Source organism: Toxotes jaculatrix, chromosome 2, assembly GCF_017976425.1.
Source record: "Toxotes jaculatrix isolate fToxJac2 chromosome 2, fToxJac2.pri, whole genome shotgun sequence".
In the NCBI taxonomy this organism is placed as follows: Eukaryota; Metazoa; Chordata; class Actinopteri; family Toxotidae; genus Toxotes; species Toxotes jaculatrix.
The window spans coordinates 5,130,081-5,145,172 of NC_054395.1; the positions used below are offsets into that span (position 1 = coordinate 5,130,081).

Genomic DNA, 15,092 nt, shown 5'->3' on the forward strand with positions numbered 1-15,092 from the left:
GGCCATGTTTGGCAACAGGTCTACCAAAGCATTTTGAGCGTGATCCACAGGGGGCACCACAAGTACCAAAAACATGTACCTTAAAACCCGTTGGACAGAATGTCACATTCTGTAATGTACATGTAACATGACATGCCAGTTGTATTCTTTGGGAGTATGGTGCTCTTCTATATGCTTTTATTTTTGTAAATAATACTGTTCACTTTTTGATTATTCACAATAATGTGCTGGGCTTTGAGATGAACTCAGTTTTGCTGGAACGCAGTCACCTCAGTTGTAAGTACTGGCCCACTGGTAGATTGTATTTTCAGTTTTTAGGACAGTATTATGAGGACAGTAACAGTGTGTACTAGCCAGTATCTATCCTTAATATTGTTGCTGATAGGTAATTGTTCTCCTTCCGTATTAAAATGTCCAAAAAAATGGATACAGTTCACTGATTTCGACATGCTGCATTTGAGGTTGTGATTCCAAGTGTTTAGTAATGAGTAGAAAGAGTGGGGCTCAGTGTGTGCATGAATGAAAAATTGAGTTTAAATGATACAGAGTTCTTGGAACAATATATTGAGTTCCAGCTACAGCGGACGACAGTAACAAAAACATTCCCTGTTGGTCTGATTCAGACGGATAAGCTCTGAAAATGTTTCCCAAAATGCAGCCGGTAAGACCAGGAAAGAAGACAGCATTCATACTAGTTTACAGCATTATTAGAACTCAATTCACAGACTCTCAGGCTTCACGGTTCTAACCGAAGAAATTTCTAACCCAAAACAGTAAGCTAGGACATGGTTAGCCTAGCTTAACACAACCCATTTATTTCATTGTGCAAATCAGAGTTTGTGATTTTAGTGGTGGGTTACATGCTGCAACTATTTCTAATAGTCAGGTGCAGCTCCCTGAGACCAAAGCCTGTGCTCACTGACCTTGCTATTAATAGGTAATATAGCCAGAGATGGTGCACAGAAGTGTTTGGGAGATGAATCATCTCACTCTCAGAAAAGAAAATAAGCACAATTTAAATCAAGTCTCCACAGTATAATTATTAGATTATTACAGTATTATTACCATAATCCCATAGTGCACAGAGTAGTGTCCCACAAAGCAGTAGCATGAAGTATTCAGTAATGGTTCCAGTGTTGGAGCCACAGGCCCGGGCTTTATCCCATTCAGCTGGCAGATAAGTCACTTTTCCTGAAGGGGACCAGAGCCTCCTCTTGGCCTATCAGTCTGGCATGAAGCCATCCTTTCAGCCAGTTCTGTGTTCTAACAGTTACAGGGTGGATGTGGGCCTACAATACTGCACTAGTATACTGTATCACAGTCTGTGTGTGTACATTAAGTGGTAATAGATACAAGTGAGATACAAAGCGTGTGCTTCCTTCAGGCCTCTCATCCTATCAAGGCCAAAGCTGCTAGACAGCATGAAGTGCATGCCAGGCCTCATTTTCAATTATTCATAATGTAGCCAGCATGCAGCGCTTGTCCTCTTGCTCTCCTTTTTTCCCCCTCATCAGCTCATTTGTGCTCATCATTTACTTGTACGCTTTTTATTTGCTGCCCTTCCCTCTGCTTCAAGCTTTTGAAATTCTTCTTTTGTATCTGACAGTAACCTCTGCTACAGCTGTAGAGCCCGGTACGTGATGCCACACTATCTACTGCTCATGGTGAACATGAACGTGTTAGTGGATGTGATGGCCATGTGATGGCCCTCCCTCCCTCATCACTGTAAACACAGCATTGCATAACGGTTTTAACGAAGTCACCTGATCATTGCATGGCAATGCCGTTGCAAGCACAAACTATTTTTGAAAGCTCCTCCCTGTTGCTGTGCTCAAGGAAGAACTGACATCCGGGATTTCACAGTTGGGGACAAGAAATCAAGGCACCCTGCCTATTTTCAGAAAATGACAAAAATTCTCAGACACCTCCCTGAAATTCCACTTCCAGAAATGGGGGTTTTAGGCCCTGTTAGAGTAAACAACACACTTTGTTTGATGCACTCTGAGGCTTCTACGTGTCCAAGCGATCCCTTCTCAGTGAAGTACCACCAAACAAAAATGTGACTTTGAGTCAGCAGCAGTGTTGGACTGGAGAAGTTCTGGGGATGTGCGGTTAAAATTACAACATTCTCACAGGGAATTTCCAACTTTTCGCTCTCAGTGGATTTCAGCATGTGGTTTCTTTCCTAAATAAACCCAACCACATCATCTGTGTTAGTAAAGCACATCAATACAAAACGTTGATTAGTCAAATCAAGTTGTAGCTGTCAAGTTTAGTTCTTGGTGTTTCCCCTGCTTTCAGGCTCCTTGCTAAGCTAGCTAACCACATCTTGACTCTAGTAATGACTCATGTATGGGGCTGATGAGGTGTCACGTTGAACCCTACATAGGACTTTAGTCCCATAACAAAGCATAACATGTTGCTAATGAAACAGTGTAGAAAGTTCATTGTGGCCTAATTTCCCACAAGGGAAGAAGAGAAAAAAAGCGAGTAAAGAAGTAAACAACAGTCAACCATGAACACCTGAATGATGTTGTGTGTATGTTTTCAACACTCCATGGAGAAGATGACCGGTGGTATAACCTCCCAAACACTTCTTTAACTTAAACGGTTAAGGCTGCTGCTACCTCACTTTTATTCCCCCCATCATCTCCACCGTCGCCATGGCAGCGGAGCACAACACAGCATCACGTGGGATGAATGACATAACGTTTCTTTCCAGGCGCCGGACTGCTTTTTCCCAGAGTAGCACTATGTACCACAGGCCTGGCCCACTGCTCTGCTTTTGTGTTTCTTCCCATCTGTGGTTGAGGTAGAACAAACTGATTGGCCAATGTCAGCAATTCAGCAGCGGTCCGTCTGGAATACTCATCTAACGGGGCACTGTTTCCAAAAAAAAAAAAATGCTCTCACCTTATTTCAAAGTGGCAGGTTTTCCCATAGTGCTGTTTTCCATTCTTTTAAATAATGCTCTCCTCTTTCCTTTCTTCTCTTTTCCTTCCGTTCAGTCCAGCTTTCCCTTGTCTTTTTCCATTGCATAATTGTAGCCACTCTCCGTTGGTCCCTCTCTTCTGGCCAAAAGCTTAAAAGGCTCAGAAAGTCCCACCATTATTATGACTTCAACTTTCCACTTTATGTGTGTCCTAGCAGAGGGAACAAAGTATTATCATTACAGTTTGCATTCTTGTATGATGTAACCTGCTTTAGTGTGCACTGAGTAGAAATCCTTATGCAAGAGTGACATAATATCTAGTCTATTAAAAGTGAGAGTTGATGATTAGGTGCTAAAATCAAACGGTGGATCATAAAACGTTCTTTATCATGTTGCTTCATTTGAATCATACACTTTGATGAACTCCACCATCTACTCATTTTAATTTGTTTTCTCTCCTTTCAACAGATTTTAAGTGATGCCTGCACTTGTTCTGCACATCACAAAGTGAACTTCACATGCTCACCAACTTCTTTGGGGGGGAAATAGAAAAAATAATTTTTTTTTCTTCCCTAAACAATGGAATCAGATTTGTTTACAGCTGCTCTGCTGTAATTTGTAGTTTCCAGACATTTTTAAAACAGATTGAACTGTGGGCCAGATTCTGATCGAGGACACAGAATGGCTTGGACCAGGCCTTGAACAATTAGCTAAGATTACTTTTGCAAGCTCAACGATGAGTTCTCGGGGCTTGCTGGTTGAGGTGCACACTCAGACCTCTCCAAACTCCCCTTTGCTTCTTATTTTATATTCTAGGTTCTAGGACACATTTAAATGCACAGCTTGATGCTTTTAGTCTGTAATGGGTTGAATTAGTGACTGATTCTTACAACACTGTAATTTGCAGTCGCCAAGGACAGTTTGCTTACTTTTAATGTAGCTTTTAACCATGGTTTTCTTCAGTTGATTATTTTGTTCAGTTTTTGTGGAGACAGCTCAGCTGCCATCACTAATGGTGATTGTAGATGAAGTAGACAAAACAAGTGGACTTTTTGTTTCTTATAATCAAACTATGGTTTGATTAAGGTCAATTATGAACCTTCACATTCACCTCTTCTAGAATGAATGAAGTTTTTTATTTTTAGTTGATTGAATACCTGTTGTCATGCAGCAGCAGGTGTGTGCATTGTACCCACAGTCTATAATTATACATCATTTTGCACTGCTGAAATTCTGCTTTATTCCTGAATAATCAAGATGAAATCTTTTGTGTCCACCAGATTATTGTGAGGAGTTTGAGTGGACTTTCTCTTCACTTTTAGCTACTAACATTTTTTTTTCTTACTATTTACAGCAAGTTTAAATGTATCTAAATATGACTAACTGAATGCAACATTTTCAAGTAGCTCAGTACAAAAATAGATCTGCTAACAGATAGTAATTAGCATGTTTTTTTTGTTTTTTGCAGTAGAGAGCACTGCAAATGCAGCGCAGGTATACACAAGCTGGAAGAGATCACACAGGTTTACAGGTGTACTCACTGAAACGAGTTATTTGCATTTTGCATAGAGGTTAACAAATGAAGCAGAAAATCAGTGGTTGAGGATAGCCCCCCTATGAAAAAGACTTTTTCCTCATTGGTTAGAATCACGCAAAGTTTCAGGAAGTAGGAAGTCCTCGTTTCTCGAGCTGGCGCGAAATTTCGAAGCTTTGAAAACGATTAAAAGACATGTCTGAAACTAACCCCAAGTCCAAACTGAAACGAAGGAAACCCTCTGCCGAAAAGCTCCACCCGGAAATATCTTCCAGGGACACACCGAAGAGGGACCGTCCAACTCTGTTCTGCAGAGGCTGGACCGCAGAGGCCGACGGGTGGGTGCTCTGTCTGTGCTGGCAGCTTTCATGTAGCGTTAGCCTTTAAGTTTATGGATGAAAACATCCAAGTTCAAACCTTCTGCCTAAGCCTGTAGCTGTTTATTTATACACGGTAATCCCGTTTTATTTACTGTCTTTAATAAAGCCTTCGTCCCGGTGAGAAACCAGAGCGCCGAGAACGGGAGAAGGAACCTCCATTACAATCTTATCACTTTTAATACTTTCTTCCTTTTCTGCTGAAGAACATGAAAGACAAAACATAGCTGAGGACTTTATACGAACAACTGGGTGCCACTGGATAATTCGGCTCATTCATGATCTAACATTAACAACGTGTAGTTGCTTAAATACAAAGCTCAACTTTTAAAACATTGCTTGTAGTAGCAAGTAGGCGAAATCACAGGAGACAAAACTGACACTGATAAACTTAAATAAATAATAGATTATTATGTTTATTGTGTTGTGTGTTATCTATCTTTTACTTTGTTATTTACACAAGCACACACTGTGCACTGAAGTTTCATAAATAATTTGACAGTTAAAAAAAATGCATATAAAATAACTCAAAACAGGAAAAACTCCCCATCATCAGCATCATATCCTGCTCTCCCCTATTGGGTGTTTGAAGATTAAATCTATTTTTTATACATCTGGAAACTTCTGATAACAAACATCTGTTGAAATTCAACACGTTTCTTGTGATGTGTAGTATCAGGGCACGGTGCGGGGGTTGCATTAGAGAACGACAAACAAAGGGAAGTCGTGGTAGTTGTGTGAAACAGACAGTGTAATATGTGGTTTACAGGTCAGTGGTTCCTGCAGCAGCGTGGTGGAACAGAGAGCGGCTGCCTGCTGTGGAGAGTCTGTGGGCGTTCACACTGAAGTCTGCTCTGCCGTACCTGGAGAACCAGCGCTGGGACCTGGTCCCTGATCTTCCACATCCATCTGCGGCTGTAAGTTACCGTCGAGTATCCCTCATTACACAGGTCCTGTAGTGAAAGTGATGAAACTACACACAACAAGACTCACATTAGAGACACACATGAACATAGATAATGTAGATAATGTACAAAAACAAATATAGTTTCTAATCTCTACTCTGTATTTACCTCAGCTGCAGAGAGAACTAGGCTTTTACTTTGACCACGCTCATGTTAGAGGCAGGCCTTTATTTCTAATTTCTCTGTTATTCACACATTACAAATTCAGACCTGTCTCCTTAATTCAGTATAATGTACATTTCATACTCATGTCATTCTAACCATTCTGCTGCTATCAACCTCTCTGCTCTAACAGAGATCCAGTCTTTATTAATCAGTTATTTCCACTCACTTCCATGTTGCTGTTTTTGGATCATTACCATCCATAACTCAACACTTCCTGCACAGATGTTTCACGTTAAAAGTCCTCTTGTGGCTAAATAGGAATAAACTGTTCCATTTGTGGTAGGCTTTGAATGTTTTAATAAGAGTAATCTGCTGGAAGTGTTGGATTTCATTGACTTAAACTTTACAGCAAACTGGAACAGACTGGAAATAATTACTGATGCTGAATATGACATGGCTGTTGTCATGCTGATGGAATTAGTGCTGTGGAAATGGACGTTATGCTGAATTTACCATGTGAACTGTTATCATACAGGTGATTCCACCACCACCCCCAGTGTTTTTCACCCAGCCTTTTTATCAGCCCTTTGCTCTGTCGGTGCTTTTTGTGGGCAGCAGTTTAATCTTTGCAAGATGCAACCTGTTGGTATGCAAAATCTCTGGTATTTAGAAATGTGATGATGATAGATTTAAGTTTTTGATTGTGCAGTAAGAGATTTATTTGCTTCCATTGTTGGATTAATACAAACCAGGACAGACTGCACCACTTGCATCTACCTCCAGTAAACTAAACACAATGATCTTTAATGATGATCATGTCTATGTTGTTATTTATTTATTTATTTATTTATTTTTGTTTGTTTGTTTGTTCCTTCTCTTGTGGTTGCTAAAATGGTCTCAAATTCAAATGTCTCTGAGTCTCACATCTGATTTTCTTTCCATTATAGAAACCTGCAGCACTGGAGCTGGATGAACAGCGGTTGTGCGACTGCGGAGAAGACGTTGCTCCCCTCCCTGAACCTGCTCCACCCTCTCCGAGGACTTCGACGAGTCCAGATCCTCTTAGGCTCAGCTCCTCCCAGCAGGACAACTCAGTACAGACTAAACCTGCACCACACACCCCTGACAGACAGCTGTCCTCTCATAGCAGGCAAAGTCACCATGGCAAAACAGCAGCCCTTCCTGCCCTCTCAGAGAGACAGTCCCCGTCCCTCCGCAGCTGGGAGGCAGCAGCATCTTCAGCAAGTGTTGGTGGAGGAGAGCAAGAGGAAGAGGCTGGACCGGTCAACAGACAGGTGAAGGTTTGTGACAGCCGAGCTCCTCTGCAGAGGGAGGGTGAAAATAAAGAGGAGGTGGTGAAGGATAAAGAGGAAGAGCAAATGCAGGGGAGTGTCAGAGGAGATGGAGGAGCAGCAGGAGGAAGAGGAGGAGGGGGAGGAGGAGAGCTGCAGAGCTGCCCCATGTGCCTGCTGGTGTTCCCCATTGGGTAAGAGATGCCACACGGTTTCGTTTTTCTTCTTTTCTTATTTCTAAATTTTCACTTCTACAAATGTCTCTGAACAACACCCATGCACATTCACACACTCACACACAGCCTGGAGAGGCATGTTCCAGCTTTAAAAACCCAAATACACATGTAAAATCTAACAATCGACGGCTTCAATACTCTGAAGTCAGCGTGTCAGCATCATTTGCAGCCTTAAGTCTTGGTTTTATGGATCAGTTAACTGAGGGTGCAGTCAGACCTAATCTGTTTGGTTCAGTGAAAACTAACTCAGGTGCGTTCGCTTGCTTAGTTTGGTTCGTTCAGACTAGTGTGGAAACAGTTAATTCAGTTCTGGTGCAGATTGAAGAACTGGACCAATCTGGATCTTTCTTTGATCAATCAGCCAAAAGCAGCTTAAGTCACACTCTGTGTACTTTTGTTCATTAGTCCATTAAATGGTGTGTTGCATAGTGAGCCCACACCTCTTTTCAGTCGCGTATCTACCTGTTAACCGTTGCTCTTAAAATGCAGTCGATTTGCAGCCTAATAATACTAATAAAGCTTAAATCAGTTAGTTCTTCCCTTTGTGACACCAGAGAGCAGAAAAGTGCTGCACAAACTGTTGTCAGTCACCAGAGTCTGACTTTTCCCATCATGCACCCCTGATGATGCAGGATGACAGTCGCAGACACAGTCCAGTCAGTGAGTCACCTGTCAGCCTGTATCACTATATGTTTACTCCTCATGGCTACAGAGTGAAGACAAACCAGACCAGAACTAAACTGCAGCTCTGTGTCAGTTTTTCCTGACTGTCCAACCAAATGAACCCAGCGACTGAAAGCATCGCAGGTTGACTGTGATCAAAACATGGCCCGAGACAGTGACGCTTCCTCCTGCGAGGCATTCAGGTAAAATGGGAGAGAAAGAACAACAGCAACAGCAAGGAATAAGAAAAGTGTAAAAGAGCCAGTCAAAAAAAACCAAATGAAAATTGGTGTGACATGAGACCTTTTGGAGGACTTGGCAGCAGTATTTTGGACCACTCGTAAGCGATCCAGGGAAGTCTTGTTGATTGCAGTTGTCGAGATGGGAAGAAATAAATGTGTGAATAATCATCTCTGTCTCAGCAAGGGACACAAAGTAGGTCTGAGTTTAGTAACGTTCCTCAGCTTGCAGAAACAGGAACCAAGCAAACAATTTTCATGCAGGTCAAGACTGACAGCCCGGTCTGCAGAGACGCTTAAATTTAAATTGTTCAATTAATAGGAAAGAGAACCAAGACTTCCTGTCGCCTTCAGGACAAAACCAGCTGGGGTAGAAATAACAACTTCTGCTTTGTTAACGCTTAGCTGTAGAAAATGATCTACCATCCAAACAATTATACAATTCTTTTTACAGCAGCATTTGGATCAAAGAGCCGGTGTTATTTCAGTGTATCAGATTCATATTTCAGCAATAAGTAAATGAAAGTACTGGACTGGACTTAATGATGGAGATGGCCTATCATTACATGACTCTGATCAGGATCTGGGCTAAACAAAAACCTGACTGGGACATGACATCCCTGACAACATCCCTGATGCTGCCATGGGTTCTGGTCCTGGGTCTGACCTGGTGGATCTTGAGCCAGGCTTTGTGTGTATGTTGGACTACAGGACCAGGCTGAGCTGACCTCTGCTGCTGCTTTTCCTCATCTCATCCTGCTCTCATGTTCCTCTCATATGTGCACACCTCTGTATCCTGTCTGAAATAATTGGACTTCATTATATTTGAACCAGTCAGCTCCAGCTCAGAATTTATAGTTTGTCTCATACTTTGTGACCTGCGAAACTAATGACATTCCCATCAGCCTCAGCTCTCATGTGTAGTGCTAATTAGCAAGTGTTAGCATGCTAACACACTGAAGGATATAGGTGAACATAAGCCATAAATCTTCAGCATGTTAAAACTGTCATTTTGAGCATGTTAGCATTCCGATGTTAGCATTTAGCTTAAACCAGCATCATGTTTATTACAGTTTCACAGAGCTGCTAGCATGGCTGTAGCTAGCACGCTGTTTTCTGTCCACTCAGACAAGAAGAATTACAGTAAACTAGGTTTTAACAATATCTCCAGGACGCCTGTAAGTTTTCTCAGTGTCTGAGTTTTGATAAAACCTGAAACTGAGTGTATGTATCAGTGTGTTAAAGTGTGTGTTCACTGTCAGTAGCAATACTGGATCTCTTTGTTCCTGTCACTCCAGGTTCACCCAGATGGACTGTGACGGCCACCTGGCCCAGTGTCTGTCGGAGATGAATGTGGACATGACCTGGTGAGTCCGCAGGATGCTGCGCTGGCTGCTGTCCAGGAGCTACGAGCAGCCCAGATGTCCCACACACTCCAGGATCACGTTGTACGGAGGACACACCCAGAGAGCGGCTCGCACAGGGGGACACTGTCTTAGTGAGGTCCTGACACCTTACACAGGCTGTACTCCGAAAACCAGCCCCGCGTTGTGGAAGAGGGTTAGTTTGGAGAATTGTACACCAGCTTGCTTTCAAAGCTGTGGTCACAGTAACTCTGAGGACTGCTCTCAGAGGACCCTGCTGTCATATTTCACTTTACCCTCTTTAGACACTAGATCCCAAATCTGGCTCTACTCGATGGCTGCCCACGCTGCCTCTGATACGCCTTTGATTCCAGCTGGTCAAGAGGATCAATCCAGCCTGCCTCATTCTCTGGGAGATGAAAGACCAAAATTGAACCGGGCCACATCCTCCTTCACAAAGCTGCTTCCACAAAAATACATCAAGACCGATTGATGGAGACGGTTATCAACTGACTAATTATAAACCTAAAAAGTTATACTTACGCTTGCTCTGGGCCTGGATGTTGGATTGAAGTTATTGTGTCATCTGAAAGAAAAATACAAAATTCACACATGAGTAGAGAAGCATTGCATCACTCTCCAGAACTAATGAAACGTATGACTGAAGTGAAACTAAGCGGTTAGGAAGGATTCCTGTAAAATAACGAAGTCCAGATGAAATTAAACTGTGTGTCTGCTCTGTAGTTTCCGTGTTCTGTGCCACAGATACTGTCAACAGTTTCTCCTTACTCTAAAAATATATTCAACATAATATTTCTGTCTTTCTCTAATTGACTTCCTCCGAATGTGCCCTGCCAGATGCACACACACACACACATACACACACACACTGACCAATGTATCATCAGAGTGTGTGTGTTTTGTGCTATATGGGTGAACATAAAGTGCTTTGAGTGGTGGATAAGTAAATGCAGTCCGTTTACTATTTAAACTGGCCTTAACACATGTACTGTGTAGCATGACTGATGAAATCCACTAAAAACTCCACTGCAGATTTTTTAAAAATTCATTTCTAGTTGGAGTATCAGCTAAACAGAGAAAATAGTGTTCGATGGTTAATGCTAGTTAATTGGCTTTTCCAGTCTCCCAGTATGAACAGAGTAAATACTGATCAGAGGATGTGAGGATGTGCTGCTGTGTGAGGCAACACAAAATACTGTAGCATCTGCAAAGAGTTTTCTGTCGTCGTCTGCAAAAGGAAGGACTCGCTTCACGGAAAACCAGTATCATTTTTAATAATTACACATATTTACAAAGATGCGGTGAAGCAAAATGAAGCGTATCCCACCAGCGGTGTGTTAAAACAAACAGCATGGACTAAGTTTATTCATTTTTAGGTAAAGATCCTCTTTGTGTTTAAATGGCCTTCACTGTTGTGTAATGTGGCTTCAAGGACTCCCAGTTCGTCCATTGGTCCCTTAAGGAAAAAAAAAAAAAAAAAAAAAAAAGAATGACACTGATGTTTCACCTGCTCTGTGAGACAAAACATGACAGTAACCAGAGGAGGTGGAGTTTAGGGGGGCTGGAGGACGAAGCTTCCTTCAATGTTGAAGTGATTTCCTGCTTCTTCAAGTGTGTGTGTGTGTGTGTGTGTGTGTTCATTGTGTTGGACTAATCGGTGACTGTGGAACTGCTTCTTATTATCTCTCTGCTCTCTATCTGTAAAGGCCCTGCAGCTAATTCAGACCCTTTGACTCAGGATCATCTAATTAATCCTATTATGTGGTTATCACATTAGCATGGGTCAGATTTCATCACATAATTCCCAGCCAATAGAGAGCTCTCTTTTCTTGAAAGTGCACAGACATAGAGATCAGCACGCAGCTTGTATGAGAGGCGAGGACCCACTTTTTCTTCTTCTTCTTCTTATGTTGTTGGTGACTTTAATCCGTGCTCATAGCTGATATTCACAGATGAGTTAACGCATGTGTTTGATTTTTATCCCGGCCTTTTAAACAGCACAAGGCTCCAAAAATACGCTGCTTGCTGTGTATAAAGGTGGCAGTACATGGAGTTAAACCTGTCTGAACTGGAAACAGCCTGAAACCTCCCTGTATACAAATAAACTCATGGCTTCTTAGTGTTTTTGTGTACATACTCTGCACCAGCGTGTGGGCAAATGAAGACTCTTGATTTTGGAAACCCTGATGAATCATAGCTGTGCAGGAATGAGCGAACAGCTTGGCGAGCTGAGCCTCCAAACCGCTGATGTTAGAGAGCTGACCACCGTGTGCTGGGCCGACTTTACGCTGGGCAACTGGCTGCTGTCAGCTGCAGGCTCAGACCACAACCAGAACCAGAACGCTCCAAGAGACAAACCTAATCCTGATCAGGACTCAGGATGAAATGTAACTGAACTAAAAATATACTCTGATGTGAGAACTGTTTCCTGATTTACATCAAAACACATGAGACCAGACGAAGAATCTGATCAAGAATCTGCCATCGGTTTTTAACAGTCACTGTTACAGATACACTTCAGTCTGTACTGAGCTCTGTTAAGCAGCTCTGGTCCTGATACTGAGGGGCAGACGTAGTCTGGAGAGCACTGTTGTATTTCTTTTTTTTTTTTTTTTTTTTTGGGAGGATTCCTGTGGCCCCGTCCATCAGCTGTCCATCAAACATGAAGAGCGGCCCGCCCCGCTCTCCGGCTCTGAGGCTGAAAGAGAATTTCTGATGGATCTCTGAGGACCTTTTTCATTTTAACAGGGTTTTTGGCTGCAAACAGAGACTATTTCTGTCCTATCATCCAGATTTTTATAACTAAAGGAACAATCTTAGATTTTAAGTGGCACTCAGCTGTAGTTGCACCATGTAAAGGCAGCCTCAGCGCGGAGATGGAAACACACAATGAGCCCAAAATAGAAATGGAGACACGTTTCCACAAGGCAGAACAACCAACCGGTCACGTGATATTTTCGACCGGCTGCAGATGGTCACGCAGCGGCAGCTGGTGTGGAAGAAACCGAGCTCGGCCAGCGCAGCCTGTACACACTGTGGAGGCCAAAGCCAATGAACTGCTTCATTTTTCAGCTCCAGTCCTGATATCATGTTTTTCTACCAGACTGTGATTGGCAGCGAGTACGCTGAGGCCTTTATACACCTTTGTACTGAGGTTGTATCCCAGAGACGTGCCTCTGTGAACGCTGTCTGCTGGACAGCAGCCGTCTGAGACATTTCAAATGACAAATGTCTGGCCTCGGAAAGACTCTAGGTAAGCAGGACACAATCTTCACTATCAAATATCTGTTCATCAGACTTTATCTTTTGTCTCTTACGCCTCCAGTTTGAGTCGGTTCTGAAGCCGGCTCAGAAGCCGCTGTCGTGAATCTATAGACCAGTGATAAATCAGCTGTCCTGCACTGATCATTTGGATTGATTGTTTAAAAATGAACAGACTCAGTCGTGTGTCAGGGCTGAGGGCAGGCTGCCATGCTCCACATGTACTGATTTTCCTCCAGATTTGAACAGTTTGGACGAACCCCTGGCAGAGTGGAGACGAAGGGGTGAAGAAATGTTCCATTAGAGATAAGTGCATTCAGAGACAAGGTCATTAATTTGATCTTTGAGGCACTTCTTAAATAAAAAGTCGTCTCCCGGTTAGATACCCCCCCTCCCCCCTTCACACTGTTTGTGAAAATCATAAAAGATAAAAAGAAAAGTTTCTGATTACGGATGAAAATGTGCCACTTGTATCAATAAAAAGGCATCATCAATTTTCGGATTCGCGTCCTACAATATAATACACGATAATAACATTTTTTTTTTCCTTTGTCATTGTACATTCTTGTTTCGTGTGAGGCGTCGCCCCCTCTCCCTACAAGATAGAAAAAAAAAAAAGTAATTTAAAAAAACAGAAAAGAAAAAGTGCACGTAAAATTTCAAGTTCTTGGGCAGAACTGTCATATTCATCCAGGGATGTGAGTCGGGTCGAAAACGTGTTCATGATGGCAGGCACAGAATTAACAACAGCTCTCTGTTCAAATGACAAAGCCAGTCATGCTTTGTGACATGAGGATGGACATTCTGATGGGAGAAAGGAATGAAGCCGAAGGAGGAAAAGAAAAAAAAAAAAGGGGGGGAAGACAGTGTAAATGACACGGAATGTTCTCGTAGTCCACTGTCTTCATTTTCCTTGTGGACACCAAGAGAGAACAGTTTGGTACCACGACACAACAATCTGAATCGTCCAGGAAGGAAACTCTCCCGTTCCCCTGTTTGCTTTGCCTTGTAGACAGGTCCAGAGAGTGAGTTCATCCTCCCTGTTGTCCTTCACTCTTCCTCCTGCTTGCCTTTTCCGTTGGCTTGCGAGTGGTTTTTTTTGGCTGAGACGGCAGCTTGGACAGACAGTAGGTGGGCGAAGGAGGAAGCTCGTCTCTCCTTCATACAGACTCTTCTGTGGATAGCAGCAGGGGGTTGATGTATTCAAATCCCTCAAATTCTGACTGGTCTATTCTCTTGATGACGTCCCTGAGGAGAGGAGAGACGGAAAAAAGAATTAGAGGTGTTGCTTCACCACAGGCTCGGAGCGGACCCTGGATCAGGCTCTGAACAAAGGTGGGGACAGATCTGAGTCTCACAGCTCCGACAGAGAGACTCTCCCTACAGCTCTGCTTCATGTTTTTTAATCAAACCATCAAAGCTGCTTAGCGATGCACCCATCCAACAGTTTACCAAGCACTGATCTCACACCTGACGTATCGTAATAAATAAGGTGCTGGACTGTGGCTGAATAATAAAAATAATAAATGTGAATGAGGTGCACTGGGGTGACCAACCACCTACAGCAGATCTCTGTGAACCGTCTCTGCAGATGGAAGTTTACTGATCTGCCTTCCTGACGTGTCCCGGCCTGAATAAAATTCAGCATCGCCGCTGCTCGTGAATCAGTCCGCAGCATCGCCGTCGCTGCTATTCATCACGCTTCCAGGAAATGTGACTACCTCTGTGGTGCGTACGCAGCTATGACTGATGACCAATTATTGTTCCTCACTACGACAACAACAAGCTCCGCGCTCCATCTTCAGTGGAAACTGCTTGAACATATTACATGTACTGTGACTTGTGCCCAGTGTGTCAGATGATGCTTTGTCCTTGAGGCCCAACAATGGATTTCCTTCCTTCTAAACTATGTGCAGCTATTAGCACATATGCATGAAGTGTGTTTGTTTAACAGTAGCTGACAGACGTGTGCTCCAAGTTTCCTGGAGATGCCATTTTATTGCCACTAAACTAATTCCATATACTATTTTTGTTTGATTTTTCAGTATAAACCCTTAAAACCCTGGAAATGGCATCTCTTAGTCCACGATGTGAAGTGAGACA

The 15,092-nt window shown here is 42.8% G+C and overlaps 3 protein-coding genes across 5 annotated transcripts in view; 2 read left to right on the forward strand and 1 right to left on the reverse strand.

Moving 5' to 3' along the window:
- LOC121199043 (tumor necrosis factor receptor superfamily member 14-like) overlaps window positions 1-15,092 on the forward strand; it is a 751,306-nt gene that overhangs the window by 477,339 nt on the left and 258,875 nt on the right. The window lies entirely within an intron of this gene.
- Window positions 4,623-10,643, forward strand: si:ch73-70k4.1. Its single transcript, XM_041063209.1, has 4 exons — window positions 4,623-4,804; window positions 5,613-5,760; window positions 6,861-7,399; window positions 9,642-10,643. The coding sequence occupies exons 1-4, from the start codon at window positions 4,662-4,664 to the stop codon at window positions 9,712-9,714; spliced, it is 903 nt and encodes a 300-aa protein (XP_040919143.1). The 5' UTR covers window positions 4,623-4,661; the 3' UTR covers window positions 9,715-10,643.
- prkcz (protein kinase C, zeta) overlaps window positions 10,270-15,092 on the reverse strand; it is a 93,650-nt gene continuing 88,827 nt past the window's right edge. Inside the window, exon 18 of one of the 3 annotated variants that reach the window (XM_041062454.1) lies at window positions 10,270-10,293. In XM_041062454.1, the coding sequence (XP_040918388.1) occupies window positions 10,290-10,293 (4 nt within the window). In that variant the 3' untranslated portion in view covers window positions 10,270-10,289. Of the gene's footprint in view, window positions 10,294-13,624; window positions 14,238-15,092 lie in introns of those variants that run through there. The other 2 variants (XM_041062463.1, XM_041062445.1) reach the window with 2 other exon arrangements.